The sequence below is a fragment of the Hesperophylax consimilis genome, chromosome 10 (assembly GCF_061612785.1).
Source record: "Hesperophylax consimilis isolate HC1 chromosome 10, BYU_Hcon_1.0, whole genome shotgun sequence".
Lineage (NCBI taxonomy): Eukaryota > Metazoa > Arthropoda > Insecta > Trichoptera > Limnephilidae > Hesperophylax > Hesperophylax consimilis.
In genome coordinates, this window is record NC_142845.1 from 14649050 (window position 1) to 14666624 (window position 17575).

The following is a 17575-nucleotide window of genomic DNA, read 5'->3' on the forward strand; positions in this document are numbered from 1 at the left end:
CTCCAATGGCTCTATCAATATACCTCAATGTCAGAAAATGATATTCACTTAATAGTATAATATGATGAAAACAGATGTCAACACTTTATGATGTATAAATTTTTATTTATTTAAAATAAATGCTAAAAGCCAATAAAGTTAGTTCAGCGTTCATAAAAAGCAGATACTCTGGTGGCTTTACAATAGAGGCGCTTTACAATAAATAAAGAATAAAAGGTAAAGAAAGCTCAGTTTTAGTAAGAAAAAATGATTTTTCGGGAATCCATAATTATACTTATATCTTATATGTATTTAATAAAATAAATGCGAAGGTTTACTGCTACATATTTAACTAAACCGGCAATCTGCCGAATTTTTCAACATTTATCTACCGATTTTTATTTTCGCCGCCTGGCATCACTGGGTCTAAAAATATGGACACGAAGCTAGGCACAGAAATATAGAAAATAAATTTTTAATCTATGGTTTTAGTTGTCGCCCGCTGTTGCGTTTTGAAGTAAAGTTTTGGAACGAGAAACAGCGTGATTTTATCAATAGTTTTGTTAATTCCACATTAAAAACTTATAATATGGCCGATTTCCTCGACTCCGAAGCAGAGGAGAGTGAGGTATTGTAATTATTTTGATTTATATTACGTCAGTGTCGTAGTTACATTCTCCAATAAATTTCATACGCATCACGCCAAACACAAAATTACCGGAATGGTTTACGTCGCAAACTCGACTTAATTTATTAATTAACGAAAATAATATCTTGGTTTTCAATTAATGTTTACTTTGTTCATATTAAAATCGATTTAAAACGCCTTTCTACAATGTTTTTACCCGAATGTCTGCAGTGTCAGATTTTTCCAAACAACGACCTATTTACTGGTTTCGGCGAAAAGTTTTTCGCGTGGCCTATTTAAAAATAATATATGTTTGGCTGAAAACCTCTATTTGCCTTGTTCTTGTACGTTACGCTATAAAATTAACAATTTGGGAGACCTAACCTTACATTAAACTTATTTTGCAGCAAGAGTCTGATGATGAACAGCAGCCAGGGCGCAAGAAGCCCAAACGCAAAGCAGTTCAGAGCGATGACGAAGAAGACGAAGATGGTTCGTAATTATTATTATAATATCGTCATAACCTTTTTATCATCACTGATTTTAGCATTAATATACAAATTTACACACGCTTTGTTTATTCAGTCCATAAACATGTACTCGGATAATATTATTTTTTTTTTTTGTAAACAGTTATATGACAATAGTTACTAACCAACTTTCAGGGCCAAAATTAAGTATGAATCACCTGAGTTTCATTACAAGATTGATGTCATTAAAATTATTACAGCTTTCTCAAAGAACTGACAACACATCATTTCATTGTCAATGATATTGGTTTTGAAGGCCCTCCACACAATCCGATTTGCAGAACCTGACGTGTTGAGCCGCAAACCGAATTATTTATATTAATAAAGAGAATAATAATAATCTGTCAGCTGTTTTGCCTGTACACAATCTCACTCGAAATTTCAGGTTCTGCAAGTCGGATCGTGTTTTAAAGTCAATTGAAATATAGATAACTCTATGATAGCATCATTTAATTTTTTTTTCTTTGCTTTTAGATGACGAGGAGAGAATCCGTGAGGAACTGAAGGATTTGATAGATGACGCCCCTATAGAGGAATCTGCCAGTGAAGGGGAGGACTCAGATACATCACGAGGGAAAGCAAAAAAGAGAAAAAAAAGTGATGATGAATTGGATGATCGATTAGAAGATGAAGATTACGATCTCATTGAGGAAAATCTGGGTGTCAAAGTTGAAAGGGTGGGTTTATTTAATTATATGTAAATATTACGATACAGAGTCTGTAGTGACCTACTTTTTAGTTTCACGCCTGCCGAGACGGAATCACTTATAAAATGTAACATTGTAAAGAGCTGATCTGTGTATCTTTCTATGTCGGTAAGCAAGTCATCGTGACCTGTCTTTTCGGATGCATTTATTAAAAATAGCCTACATTGTATTATCTATGCACAGTGACTGTTGAAGTCTCGAAGCTTTGATAATTTCAGCGCATATGTAGAGCTCTAAATACATCTTCAATGTTAAAGCTGGTTTACACGCTAAGACTTACTGTACGTTTTATCGGATTTGACAAATCCGATCAGTTAAAAGGGATGGAGAAATAACGGGGGAGGCATTATTTTATGAGAACTGATATGACAAAATGGAGAGTGTAAACATATTTATTACAACTTCACATCCATTTTTGGTTCCGTTCGCATCCAACTCAACCGGGGGCGCTACCTTTCGTTCAGGTTAATTTATTATTTTATCAAATCCAGGGGTCTACGTCCTCCTCTCAATTCTCTCAGTAACTTAGTGTAGGAGTACTGACTTCTTTTCAAAAGTTACTCCCTTGACCATCTTTTCTTTTTCCTTTTCACCTTTCCCCATCTTTGAAGTTGTTGCACTCGAACGAGGTAAACAATTGTGTAAAATATAACAGGTAGTGCTTCCACCATGTTGGACACTAAATAATAAAAATATTGTAAAATTAAATTGTTAAATAAATATGTATAGCACTCCCAACGCAGAAATTGGAACTGAGATGGAAAACGGAGGAAAATGACCGATAAAATGTGCGATAACTCTTAGCATGTAAACCAGCCTTTAGACATGAATCCAATGAGTACCTACCAGTTTTGTCTCAATGTCCAAGAATGTAACTGAGCTTTGTCATTCTCTCCTTTCCTTTTATAGTGTAAACTACAATGTGAAAATTCAACATTTGACAGTGGTATATGCATTACTTTCATAATAATTTGGTTAGGATCATTCATTAATACTATACTTAATATATTCTTGATATTTTATTATTCCGCAGAAAAAGTTTAGAAGACTGAGGAGGATACAGGATGACGAGAGTGATGGAGAACAGCAAGAGGACGACGGCCTAGACAGGGAAGTCATCGCGGATCAACTCTTCGTGGGGGGATCTGATGATGTAAGAGTTTACTTTCTGCTACTTGGTACCGTAATATAGTCTTTTTGTGTTATTACTTACAAATTGACTCATGTTAACACACTTCACGTTGGTGAAAACAAGGGTCCCGTTGGAGAAAATGGATTTTGTTTTAAACAAAAATATCTTTGAAATTTTATTTATTTACGCACGACACCCCAACTATAAAAGTTTAAAAATAAGCTGTCATTTTGTGGTTAGACATATTAATGAAATAAAATAATAATAACTTTGTATATAACCATGAATTTATTTAATTTATTATGACCGACTGGTTTGACCCACAAGCATCATTCAGTTTAATTTTTGTACCCTGATGATGCTTATGTTAAGTGAAACTAGTCGGTCATAATAAATAAAATAAATTTGTGGCTATATGCAAAGTTATTACTGTTTTATGTGCAAGAATGTTTTATTACATTACAAAAAAAAGGTTTTCACTAAGGCACAAATCATTACACAAAAATAAGAACATAAAAATATAGATTCCTTGTAACAAAAGATTGGGAATACTTGTATCATATTTTTTATACATGTACATGGTAACCGGTCAAATCGACACAGTGACAAATCACCACACGTTTGAGAAGTGATGAAAAACAAACTAGGTTAGTTTTTTTTTCATTGTTTTCAATGTATATCACTTTTTAAAGGTGTGTTGATTTGTCATGGAACCCTTATACATGTAGTTGAAACCTCTACAATTGGTATACAATATTTATATAAAATTATTGGATAACAATGCCTTTCCTGCTGTTTGTAGGACCAGCATAAAAGGTAGAGTTACCCTTCTCGCCGAAAGTGTGTTAATATGTAGTTATTAACTGGGCCTACCCTTCTTTAACCTTGGCTCACAATGAACCATGACATTTATGAACAGCTTAACCTAATCTATGCGGCTGTCACAGAAGTTCTACCTAAATACAAACATTTTGTCAAAACATGCCACGTGGTGGGATAGATTGCATTGAAAAGGTTACTGGGAGGGGTAACTTGGCAAAATTGATTCCATACTAACCAGGTTTTTTCGCCACTGCAAACATCCTTCAATATCAATATTATTTGCATGTGAAATAAATCACTAGCTTTCCATGAACCACTAATTTATTATCCAATAATTCGCTATGCTTAATAATTCGTACAGAATTCATGCGTTTTTTAATTCATGATTTAAAAAGAATACATTAAATGTACTTAAAAATGGTTCCATGATATTTCATCAAAATGACAATTAAACACACCTTTATAAAGTGATATGGAGTCATTAAAAGTGATGAAACAAAACTATGTTAAATAGTTACCTATTTAACCTGGTTTTTGTTTTATCACTTTTCATGACTTTATATCATTTTTTGTAGGTGTGTTGAACTGTCATTTTGATGAGATACCCCTAGAATATGTGTGGATTTAATTGACTTTAAACCACAGCTAGCAGTTTATCCAGTCGAACGATGGCTACCCACATTTAGGTCTCATCGCTCTTGGCCTTGAGACATGTCTGCCTAAATTTAGGTAGACGGTTTTTCCCAAATTATTGTTTATGATTTTTTAATTTTTTTTTTATAAAACTTAAAATTATGGGATAAACGACGAAGTGTGGATTCATTGGCTTTACACCACAGTAATCAGTTTATATGTTTCTGTATTAAGATTCGGAGGTATGATTTTTGGAATAAGCCCTGCCAAATCCAAAACCGAACACTCGGAAATCTCTAACACTAGATAATAAACTGCCCTGAAGAGGTCTGGGTTTAATTGAAATAAGTGGATGAAAAATAAATGGTTCATTCGAAGAGTATTTTATTTCATTCACAGGTAATGTTGATTCATATCAAAATATAATTTTGTTGGTTTTGTAACTCTGCAATCTTATAATAAGTGGTTGAGTTGTGTTACGTCTAATGTTTTGATTACTGCTTAAGGCGAAGCTTAATGCTAAATCACTATTTTGATTAATCTTTATAACAAATTGGTGTACATTATGAATACCAACAAATATGCTTTAGATATATTGAAGGTTATACTATCACTTTCGCTTGAGTAGAATACAAATAAAAAAATAAATTACTCAATAAAAAATATAAATATAAACTACAAAAAAAAAAACATTTTTCAATAGAAATGTATGAACTCGTAAAGGAAACAATTTTAAAAAAATACAGTATTATAGCTAAGATTATCTGTGACAGTTTCACTTGATAAACTTTTTTGCTTTCTTGTAAAATTATTTACAAAATAAATAAAAACCACTTTTTTGCTTCAAATCGAACGTTTCTAGACTCCGTTTGTCAAACGATTTTAAGGTTAAATGCAACGCTTGTTGTATTCTACGTGTTCACAGATGGCGTTAATTAATTAATTTTGTTTAAATACGCTTTTGCAAGGTATTGCTTTACAGTATTAAGACAAATTATTTGTTTGCGCCCTCATATACGCAATATGAATATGAATACCTAAATAGTTTTGTCCATATAAAAACTCAATTCTATCGAGAAAGGCATACAAATACAATATTGGATTGAATCATCGGTAAAATATTGTATTTGTGTGCCTTTCTCGAAAGAATTAAGTCTTTAAACGAACAAAACTATTGATTCATATTCATATTGCGTATATACAGGCGCAAACAAATGATTTGTCTTAATATTGTAAAGCAATACCTTGCAAAAGCGTATTTAAACAAAATTAATTAATTAACGCCATCTGTGAACACGTAGAATACAACGAGCGTTGCGTTTAACCTTAATGCCTATTACCTACAATATAAGGTATACCAAGAATATACACATTTTTGGTTTGTAGCTTCCTCTTAAAGAACATCGCTTTAAATATTTGCAAGGACTTTACATTTTTAAATACATCTATTTGAATTTCACTTTTGTTTTCGATAACAAAAGAATGAATGCAAATCATGGAAGTGGAAATTAACCTTCTTCCCGACATCTGATCAAGCTGAAACTTGGCAGATAGGCTCGTTGTCGATGACAATGCATTTTATCATCTTTTGGTGGCAGTCACGTTCACCCACGAGTTATCGACTCCAGTTCCTAGGAAGGAAGGTTTAATCCAGTGTCAAAATAATAAAAATTAATAAAAATGAATGTACATACTATAATAAAAATATGCGGCTTGATTTTTATGTGTGATAACAAACATGGTTTTGATTTTAATATCTTTTTATTGTTTTATGCAATCCATGCAGGAGCGTGAACAAGTGGTGAGTTATCTTTTGTATGAATCATGTATGTAGCGGTAATATTCATATTTTGAAATTACTACGGTGGTCATATCATGCAAAAGGTTTTAACAAAAATGTATTTCATCTTATTAAAATGAAAAATAATTTAATATAAAACAATAACTTTGTAAACACCACTTTTATAATTTATACCTATTGCTGACCAGGTTTCACTAGTGCCATAGCTTTGTCGGGCAGTATAAAACTCTACTAACCTACTACCTGTAACGGCCGGCATAGTCCAGTGGTAACGCATTGGACTGCCATTCCGAAGGTCGCAGGTTCGAACCCGGCGTGCGCAAATAAATTTTATTTGATTAATTTGTGTTATTTCACAATTAATCAATTAAAATAATATATAGTATATTTGCGGCACGTTCCAGAGTGGAAGATACTACCAGTATCGCCCTGGTGTAAGACCACCATTCAGAATTGAAACGTTGCTCCAAATGTCATTGACTAGATCTGAATAGCCAGGTACTTCCCCACCTTCCTCTTTCCCTTCCCCACTTACCTTCAGCCTCACAACATCCCCCAATTGGGGATGCCATAGTCTCACTGGCTCCAGACGGGAGCAGTTGGGACTCTTGTGAGGTATTCACTATAAAAAATAAAATAAAACATATATTAAATTTTAGTAGAGCATTATACTGGCGAAACCTGGTTGGCATAAAAAATTAAAGTGAATTTTACAAAGTTATTGTTTTATTTTAAATTATAATGTCACATCACAAAGTATATGCTTCATATGAAAATATTATATTAATTCTGCAAAAGGCACCGTTCAGATGTGGAGTAAAAAGATTCCATTCAAAGTTTCATTGCATTGCAATAAAGCACTCCTTTTCTGAATGAGGCCTAAATCATCATATCCTAATAGATCTGCCATTATCAACTATCAACTCTCATAGTCTGAAATTCTGGAACCCCATCTTTATTTGCAAAGTACGCAGCCAAAACTGTCGCTCTTCCTCTATCCTTAGTTTTTCTTAGATTTCCATTATTTGATGTGCCCACATGCATATATACGCATACTTTTTACTTATAATAATGACAAATTGTTTCCGTTTAATCAAATTATATAAGTACCAATGGGGAGCATTTTAACCAAGTTTCACAATGTAGAAAAAAATGATTAAGATCAATGATGTTCCAATATATATAGACACGCTTTGTAGAAATCTCAAAATGGCAAGCCAAAAGCAAGACAAATGTATCGCTTTTGATTTCATAGTTTTAGTACTTAACTGCCACGCGTCGCTTAATGTTATAAATAAATTGCATTAAAAAACTGCCAAAATGCCCTCGTGTGTGATTTCTATTAAAGGCCAAGAAATAAGATTTCATTCGTAAATACACACAAATTATTTTATTACTATAAAAAATGCAATTATCTCCTGAAAGTTTTCTATGCCGAAAGTGAGATAGCGAACGTAGCAACTCATTAGTATAAGAAGGACAACCTAATAGCAGTAGGTTGTCTCATACAGTATTCCGCGTTCGTCTTATAATTCAAACGAGTAAACGTATCTTGTTATCTTAGTCACACCCGTGATGTAGAATGTAGTGTTCGACGTAAATACAAAAACGCTGCCCGCTATCGGTTATTTCGTTCATACACACATATTCTTTGAATAGTCTGTAATAAGTCTTTGTCACATATGAACGACTTTTGAATTAAGAATTTACTGGAAACGTAAAAGAGTGTTTCTAACTTGCCACATTTTATCTTGAGTTTATGAGACAATAACGACTCTAGATGTATTGGTTAAGATTGATTGATTTTACTAAAAAAACTCACTTTTTGTTCTGAAAAATCGTGAAAACCCAGTAAAAAAAGTCTCGCCTTCCATTGATATTTAGCTATACCTCAACCACTGTAAATTTGCAGGGCCGCTAAGGTTTATTTCGTACTTTTCTTTTCTGCCTGCAAGCCTATGGTGCTCGGAGTAAACCTTCACTTTTTTTACATTCTACTCATTTTAGATGTCATTATTTTCATTTTGCATTATGTATTTCAGCTAACAATCAGGAATGTTAACACAACCGCTCAATCAATATTCTATTTTAATTAAATGCACCCATAGATGACAGAAACAATGGAGATGGGCTATGAATCATTATTAGCATGAAATGAAACCGCACGCACAAAAGTGTCGTTAACATTGTTTACTCATATTACCCTAAAGCTTATCTACGCACAATGACGCCCTGCCTTTGCTTTAACCTACATACCAAACTATAACTTTCATTGGCTTTGCTTCTTTGGTCATAACTTTTCTCTGCAGTTTGGTCATAACTCGGCGACGGTCGGCACGCTTCCATGCCATATCTCCATATGTTTCTATTATCTACGATTGCAGTGAATAAAACCAGCATAAGGTTTTGTAAGCTGTACAGCATATAATGCTTTCAGTAAACATTGTACCTACAATAACACCTAATCTTGAATAATAAATTGATGCTAGACTTACAATGTTTTATTTAAAGCAGTAAACTTTGATGATGGCTACAATTTTTTTATTAATATTATAGGAAGAGGAACGGCGCTCCGAGCGATCTCATCCCAAGGAAACAGAAGCCGCTTTTGATGAAGAGGCATCTGACGGAGAATACTCTGACGCTGATGACTTCATAGTAGATGACGATGGTAGACCCATTGCCGAAAAGAAGAAAAAAAGGAAGCCCATATTCACTGATGCGTAAGAACTCCTTCAACTAATGTATAAATAAGCTAAAACCACCTGTAAAATTTTGCAGTTTTTTTTTATCAATTTATATTATCGAAGTTCAATATAATAAAAATATTTTGAGTAAATGCCAGATATTATGCTGAACATTATGAGCAAGTGGCTTCCCCAGTGGAAACGACCCAAAGACAGACTGAAGAAAAGGTTTATTTAATATCAACGGTACAAATATACCGTAAACAGTAATTGCATGTCACAGTTAGAAAGCTTAAGGCGATGCACTACGTAGTAATGCAAAATCATGTATTTTTGGTTTGAAAATTTGGTCGCCTAGAAATGTTTCAGATGCTTTAATTAAATACTGCGAGTAGAATACATCTTGGCCTTTGAAATAATCGAGTATTTTTTAGATAAGTCTTTTTATAAGTCCAGAAAAAATAATGTAAAGGCCTATGAAAACTGCTTTAATTCAAAATCTCCTACTTACGAACCCATTTTCGGTTATGATTTTATTGTATAATGTGGCAAATTATTTATAAATTGACCGAAAAAAATTAAATATTTATGCCTGAACATCCACAAAATAAAATAAAGGGCACTTTTTGGCCATGTTTTTTTCTTGCATAAATCAAAACAGGCGGATGGTGTTAAGCGGGAATTTAAACCTTATCGCCATCTACGTAAGGGTTATTATTGATAGCGGCTCAATTTAAAATATTACACGATGTAGTGCATCGCCTTAAGAAAATAATAACATAATTTAAAAAATAACACTTAAATGTAATATTAGATTGTAAAATGACATCAAAAAGTATAAAATTAAAACAAGCTCTTGAAGGATACATAAGAGTAAAAAATACAAGTACACACAAAACATAAGTAGACTTTGGTTAAATTAATATCAATTGAAAAGATATGTTAGTACGTATAGCCTTCCATGCAGTTAAATCGATCTACCACCTTTGCATATCTATTACTAACTTCATGTGATCTAGGTACAAGCGAGTGTTTGAAATGCTCAGTTCTCACATTGTTACATTGACAGGATTTTGGAATAAGTAGCTCTCATAGGTTAATGATATTCCATGATGTTAAGTTGGAGCATGACGGGAATGAACGAAGACTGTAGGGAGGCGAATGGTGAAGGACCGCAGCAAGTGATGTAGCGCCGTGATGATGTTTGATCTGTTTCTAGGTCACTCCAAGAGGGACAGGACATTTTCGGTGTTGACTTTGATTATGACGAATTCGAGAAATATGAGGAGGATGAATATGAAGAAGAGGATGAAGAAGATGATTATATTGAAGATGATGATGATGGTAAGTTGTCATTATCTTTCTGCGACAAGCATTGTTGATACATGTTCTATTTTATGCAGTCTTCTATTAATAAATAACTACATTTTTGACAAAAAAATAATTTTCAACATACACAAAATAACACTAACAGACCAGTTAGACAAGCGTACAAAGAAAACTTAAAAACTCCGACAGTAAATTCGAGCTTTGGACAAAGACACTACCAATACCATGCTATAAAAGCTTTCAACAGTGTAAAACTTGAAATTAAAATTGAGGAAAATAAAAAATAAATTCACTAAAAAATTACAAAATGGATTAAAGAACAAAAAAGACAATATTACCAAAATGTCATAGCATAAAATAAAAATAAAACCTACACGTAACACACAAAACCAATATAAACACACTTCACTCACAAAACCAATATAAACACACTTCACTCACAAAACCAATATAAACACACTTCACTCACAAACACACAAGATTATTTTCAATGTTATTATTTTTTTAATTTTAAATATATTATTATGTTTTGTGTATTTTTAATTTTAAATGTATTATTTTCTCTTTAAATGATTATATGAAAATATAATGATAAGATTATATTTTCATATTATAAAATGAAGGCCTCAGCACGGGCAAGCCACCCAGTGAGGCCTACATTACTGGAAAACTTATAATGTAAAAAATATTGTACCAAATAAAAAATACCTTGTGGTTTCCCCACGAGGAATTATATTACATCATCATTTTAACAATTAGTAACAAAAATGGTTACCTTCAAAAAAGTACTTTTTGAGATGTTTGCAAAAAACTGATGTTTTTCTGGTTGTTTTTCATACTGTCGTATATTTTTAAAGCATTTTTTTTTTAAAGGGATTGGGTTTTTATTCGGCCACTTTTGAATGTACCATAATGTAGATATTTCAATAAAGAATAAAGATTTGACCAATTTCGATAATAATCGTCAGATTCCATATTACTAGCGCAGACCTGTGAAAAATCAATATAATTTATTTTTTAAATAAATATGGCTGAGAATCAAACCCCGATCAATAGCTTGTAAGGCAACTAGACTGATCATTATTGTAAGAATGGCGGCATAATTTATATTAATATTTTTTATAATGTTATGTAAAAATCACAGAAATTGTATTGTTATTTATTTATTCTGTCATTTTCAGGGGAAGCTGCCAAGGCTAGGAAAGCAAAGAAAACCAAGCCAAAACGTCCCACAAAGAAATCTATATTCGAAATTTATGAGCCCAGTGAACTCAAGAGGGGTCACTTCACAGACTTGGATAATGAGGTAAATGATACATGCCGATTACTTTTAAAAACATTAATTTATTTTAACCTCTCAGACAAAGACTTTTATTTACTTTGTGTTCCTTTGCGAACTGTCAAAACGTGAAAATTTTTGTGTTATTCACGAGTTTTGTTAAAAGCTTCATAACTCACGTTTTGGGAAACGTAGCCTCATTCTAAAAAATGTTTTGGAAAGATTATGAAATTCACTATCGTATTGTTTTGTTATACGTAAATATTTGCGTTTCTAAATATACATTTTCTGAAAACGTCAAAAATATGTAAAAATCGCTGACCATTATTTCAAAGCTGTGAAAAATGTACTTTTTTCTGAGTATCATAAAGAAATAACACTTTATATATTGAAGAAATATAATTAAAAACTATTAGTCACCTCAAAATATTAACCGTCCAAACTAAAATATTTTTAATAAATTATTTAGAAACGCAATAAATTATGAACGAACAAGATGACAGATCCAATCGACTTAGATAATGCACCTCTACATTCCATAGATATTCTTGAATACAGACGCGTAGCGTTATTCATTATCGATACTCTGTTTTTTAAATCATGGCAATCCGTATACTAGTGATGGAAATAAATCGATTTTTGTAAAATCTCGCGCGTTTACGTGAAAAGACGTTCTAATGTCTTGACCGCTATTATCATATTTACGTCTTTTGACGTTCTAATGTTCTGAGTGGTTAACCATAAGTATTAAATGTAAATTCATTAATTTCAATTTTTTCTCTACAGATTCGAAATACAGATGTGCCCGAAAGAATGCAAATTCGTGAAGTGCCTGTGACACCGACTGCTGAGAATTCCAACGAATTGGAGGAAGAAGCAGAATGGATATATCGGCAAGCTTTCACAAAGCCCACTGTTTCAAAACAGGTCAGACTTCTTTCTTTTTATTTTTAACCCATAGGGCTTCGACAAAATAATATAATGACATCAAATATTCCCGCTTGACAATCAATTTCAAATATATTTGCTGTTTTTCAATGTTTTCAAAATAAAATTCTGTTTTTGAAAGCAGATGAAAAAGACTTTCCGATTTTAGTATTACAAATCGACCTACACATTTAAAAATATTAACAAATTTAACGCAAATATAGATATCTAAAGTTGCTTGCTGGTGGTTTTTATCGTGTAAACTGTAAAATCCACTTTACACAAAATTAAAAAAAACATTCAATTAGACAAAGGTATTGGCCGGCCTGTCTGTGGCCGAGTTGAAATCGCGTTTGGGTCCCACCCAGGCGTAGTGTGTTCAATTCCTCGGCTGGCTAAGTCCTCCATCACAAGCAACATTTTCAGCTTACTGTGGTGGTAGTAGGAGATTTTCAAATATTGTCAGGTTATTCGTAACCCGGGAATGTTTGTCTTTCTTTTTTAAAAAAAAAATTCAAAATATTGACAAATATTTTTCAAATGCTCAATGTTATTTCATAGAATTATTTAAAAAATTTCGATAGCTTCTATGGTAAACTTTTAAATGCAAATACAAAGCTTGGTGTTTTCTCTTTTTAAAACTGTATCAACCATAATACAAAATGAGATAGCATTACTTTTATGGGTCCGTGTCAGACTGTGAAAAATATTTCCAAAAAAAGATTCATGGGGTTAATAAACAATTCTACTGATGGTTATCATTTATCTTTTTTCCTGAGCTCTTCAACTTCAACATCAATTTTCATCATAGTTCTAATTTAATTAATCATCTGGCAACATTTTCACTTGACTTGGTATGAAAAATATATTTCTGTCTTGGATTTCTTTGACAAATTGACGGGAACTAACTTAAAAGATATTGGTAGACTATTGTTAATAATTTTATTTATTTTTTGTAGGATTCTTCAGAATCTAGAGAAAGAACAAGAACAAAAGGACCACAAACAGTGGGAAAGATAAGAACGGCTTTAGATTACATGCGAAATCAGACATTGGAAGTTCCTTTCATCGCCTTCTACCGCAAGGAATACGTACAACCAGAACTAAACATCAATGATTTGTGGAAAGTCTATCGCTTTGATGCAAAGGTATGAAAAAAATTGTTCCATGACAACGCAACACTGGTAAATCAACACACCTTTGAAAAGTGATAAAAAAAGTTGTTTAAAACTAACCTAATGGAAACTTTTTTTTTGTTATTTGTTTTTGGGGTATTATGCCGTGTTGCGCGTATTATTAACTTTGGATTTGTTCCTGAAATCCTGGGGAGACCGAAAACTTATGGAGCCCGGCTGATTACGGAGGCCATTGAAATTCATAAAAATCCCGTAAACATTAATAGAGACGATGGAGCTAAGCTTAATAGTTCTTGGTATCCGGTAATTGACGGATACACCAGAGCTAAACGAAGGAACCACTTTAAATAAAAAAAATTTAAAAAAAATAAAATGATACGTTAATATTAGCTCAGAGGGTTGGAGCTGGCAACACGGTATCACAACCTCATACATAAGCTCACATTTTAACACAACCTCAAATAACACATCTGCCCTGATGATGGACACTGCAATGCTGTCCGAAACGTTGGCTAAAGAAGGAGTTAGCGCAACACGGCATAATACCCCAAAAACAAATAACAAAAATACTTTTGGCCGTGAAAATCTTAAATCATATTCTAATGGAAACTGTTTGACCTAGTTTTTTTTTCATCACTTTTCCTGACTTTCAAAAGTGGATTTGTCACTCTGTTGACCGAAAATCTTTGTATTATTTCTTTCTGCAACTTTTTAGTGCCATTTCTTGTAGTCTACAGTTTAACGTGGGTTGTATTTTTACAGTGGTGTCAGTTGCGATCAAGAAAGGAAAACCTGTTGAAGTTACTTGATAAGATGCGTAATTATCAGCTCGATCTGCTCATGATGAATCCTGATGCCCCGATACCCGACAATGTACGCCTCATCAAAGACGATGATATTGACAGGTAAAATTTAAAATTTATTAAAAGTTGACTTAAAATTTTCGTCAACCGTTAACTTTTTGCAGAATTATGTTTTGTAAATTATTCCGTCTAACCAGTAAATGTGTTAATATATTGATAAAAATATTATATAATCTACCATAAGTAGTTTCCTCAATAGCAGAATATGGATAGTACGGAGCTCAAGCGATTAAACTTGTCGTAAAATCATACTTATTAGGTTAGTCAGATTCAAAGAATCATTGTCATTGGTGATTCAAATCCTTGGAAAGATCTGGCTGTGCAGTTATAAAGATGCAGTATTCGCCTCCTCTCCATCAATCCACTTGTTTAGATCTTCATCTCATTTATTTATTTATGTTATATTATTTTTTTTTTATTACAAACTAATGTTTATAAGACAAGGTTTTTTTATGCATAGCACAGAGGATAACAAATTATTATAAGCAATAATTTGCCTGAAATATCCCTACAAATTGAACTTGTCCAATAATTTATGTTTATATTTCAGGTTAAAAGCGGTCCAAACGACGGAAGAACTTAAAGATGTTCATGCACACTTTCTCTTATACTACTCCCCTGATATTCCAAAGATGCAGGAAGCCTGGAAGGCTAAAGAAAAGGAAAAGGCTAAAGAAACCAGAAGGTTTGTTCACTTATTCTCAATCTGAACATATAATGTTATGTGCATATTGACACCAGCTTTTATAAGGTTAGTCTTCATGTTGTATTGAAATGGAATTCACACAACTCATATGCCAATACTGCCGTATATTTATAAGGCAGATATTATAAACTAACATAAATCAATCCATGTAGAGTTTAAAACTAAAATCTTTCAAAGGCAACCAAATGAACCAGAGAAAATGGTTCCAAAATTTTAAATCTTAGGCTCTTCTTCCACAGGCATAGTGATGTTGTGTACTTACGTCACCGACGTGTTTACAAAATATCTGCAACGTGTGCCTGCGAACCTGTATGGTATTAGTTGCCAAGATACTGTCTAGTATCAGATACTTGCACATACCTGTGGGGGAAGGGCCTAATCTTTTAAAAAAATTATAATATATTTGAAACTGAAAACAAAATTTAGTATTTATTTTTATTTGTGAAGTTTTTTACATTAACAGTATTTTATTTACCTATTCTAATCCTTATGAATGTTTCGTTCTCAGGGCGATGCGTCGTATAGCTATGGAGCAGAAAGGGGAAGATGGGGAAGATGATGCAGAAATAGTAGAAGAACCGGAAGAAGAGGAAGAACCACCAGAAGAAGCCCAAACAGAGGGACTGAAGCAAGTAGTGAGGGGAGGACCCTATTCCATGTGCACAAGGGCTGGCTTAGGTACAGATTTTAGATAATTTATTAGCTACACTTTGTCTCTTTACGATGCGATGGGTCCCAGACCCCAATAGGACAAGGGGAAGAAGATTTGTATGTATGTACTTTACTCTAACCCTTTAATCTTGAACATACCCCAACGTGGGGTGTTAAAATGTTTATTATTTGATCTATAAAATTTGACTCGTCATCATTATTTAATTTTCTTTTAAGATGGCTTTGTTAAAAAATTCGGCCTATCTCCCGAACACTTTGCTGAGAACCTGCGCGACAATTACCAGCGCCACGAGGTGGAGCAGGATCCGAACGAGCCGATCGTCACCGCCGAACAGTTTGTCACCAAGAAGTTCCCCACGGCGGGAGAGGTTCTGTACGCCGCCAAGTACATGGCAGCCATTCAGCTGGCTAGGGAACCACTGTTGAGGTCCACCATTAGAGAAGTGTTCTACGAGAGATCCAAGGTCTGCGTCACACCAACCAAGAAGGGATTGAAGGAGATTGACGAGAATCATCCTTGCTACATGTAAGTTATTCATATTTGTGCATTACTAACAAATTCTCCAAAGAAGTGAAGCTAGCAGTACACAATGGAGTGCTGATTCCCTGATGTAGGGCAGTGAGGCACGGAACTGACAGAGGAATGATGAAAGTAGACTGAATGCTGTAGAAATGAGATATCTTAGGTGTATGCGTGTAAAACTTGCGTGGAAAGAATGCACGGCTGATATAAGAGTAATGGTGAAGATTAAGAAAGACACTTGGATGGTTTGGGCATGTAGAGTGGATGAACAAAGAAAGGAGTGTAAGGACACCCAAGGAATACGGGGCACAATCAAGTGAGTCGTTCCATATTAAGTGTTGAAGAGTATGTAAGAATGTAAATGAAGCAAGGAGCGTGTGCCAATATGGAGTTGTGTGGCAGTCTATCCTTTCTGTCTATCCTTGTGGATAAAAGGCGTGATTGTTAGTTAGTTAACATAGCATTTCCTATGTTGATTAATTTGATTGTGTATTCATTTTTCAGAATGAAGTTCATCAAGAATAAGCCAGTTCGTGATCTATCCAACGATCAGTACCTCAAGTTGGTAATAGCCGAGGAAGATAAGCTGTTGACTATTACACTGAGTGAGAACATTGAGGGAAACACATCCTCATCCTACATGGAAGAAGTCAAACAGTTGTTCCAAAAGGTAATCTAATCAACTCTATTAAATGCAATAGTACAGGGTGTTAAGAGATGTACCCAACTTACTTAAGCAGTGATAACTGACCTTATTTGGAGTAAAACATGTTATTTAAATTTTGATTTTTAATTTTTCGTCACTTTTTTTCGCCGAATCACAAGAAAAAAAGAACAATATGAAAATAATCCTTTGTTTTTGGATAACAGCGTTTGGACCTTTTTTATGCTGGTGGCGTTAATGTATTGTAAGCTGTTTTTGTCTGTTGCCAGGAGTAGCTACAAACAAATTAATTATCATGCACTTTTCTGTAATACTAATATGGCTGTGTTATCCGGTATCATTCCAGGATGAGTTTGCCAAGAATGTGCAGGACTGGAATGCCATCAGGGCGGAGTGCGTCTCCCTTGCCCTGAACCGCATGGTGATCCCCGACCTGCGAAAGGAACTTCACGCTCAGCTCTTGGCTGAAGCCAGGGACTGTGTGCTGAAGGCCTGCTGCAGGAAAATGTACAATTGGATTAAGGTAATTGAATCACAAGCGTTTTGATTCATTCTTC

General features: G+C 33.7%; 1 protein-coding gene across 2 annotated transcripts in view; it reads left to right on the forward strand.

Moving 5' to 3' along the window:
* The first annotated feature begins 470 nt into the window (after positions 1 to 470).
* The window catches only part of Spt6 (transcription elongation factor Spt6), a 44176-nt gene continuing 27071 nt past the window's right edge, over positions 471 to 17575 (forward strand). Inside the window, exons 1-16 of one of the 2 annotated variants that reach the window (XM_089636626.1) lie at positions 471 to 607; positions 1015 to 1099; positions 1612 to 1814; positions 2878 to 2997; positions 6218 to 6232; positions 8789 to 8955; positions 10139 to 10263; positions 11430 to 11554; positions 12314 to 12454; positions 13414 to 13602; positions 14353 to 14495; positions 15004 to 15138; positions 15668 to 15837; positions 16048 to 16357; positions 16859 to 17024; positions 17365 to 17541. In XM_089636626.1, coding sequence (XP_089492752.1) covers positions 569 to 607; positions 1015 to 1099; positions 1612 to 1814; positions 2878 to 2997; positions 6218 to 6232; positions 8789 to 8955; positions 10139 to 10263; positions 11430 to 11554; positions 12314 to 12454; positions 13414 to 13602; positions 14353 to 14495; positions 15004 to 15138; positions 15668 to 15837; positions 16048 to 16357; positions 16859 to 17024; positions 17365 to 17541 — 2310 coding nt within the window. In that variant the 5' untranslated portion in view covers positions 471 to 568. The remainder of the gene's footprint in view (positions 608 to 1014; positions 1100 to 1611; positions 1815 to 2877; positions 2998 to 6217; positions 6233 to 8788; positions 8956 to 10138; positions 10264 to 11429; positions 11555 to 12313; positions 12455 to 13413; positions 13603 to 14352; positions 14496 to 15003; positions 15139 to 15667; positions 15838 to 16047; positions 16358 to 16858; positions 17025 to 17364; positions 17542 to 17575) is intronic. The other variant, XM_089636627.1, reaches the window with a different exon arrangement.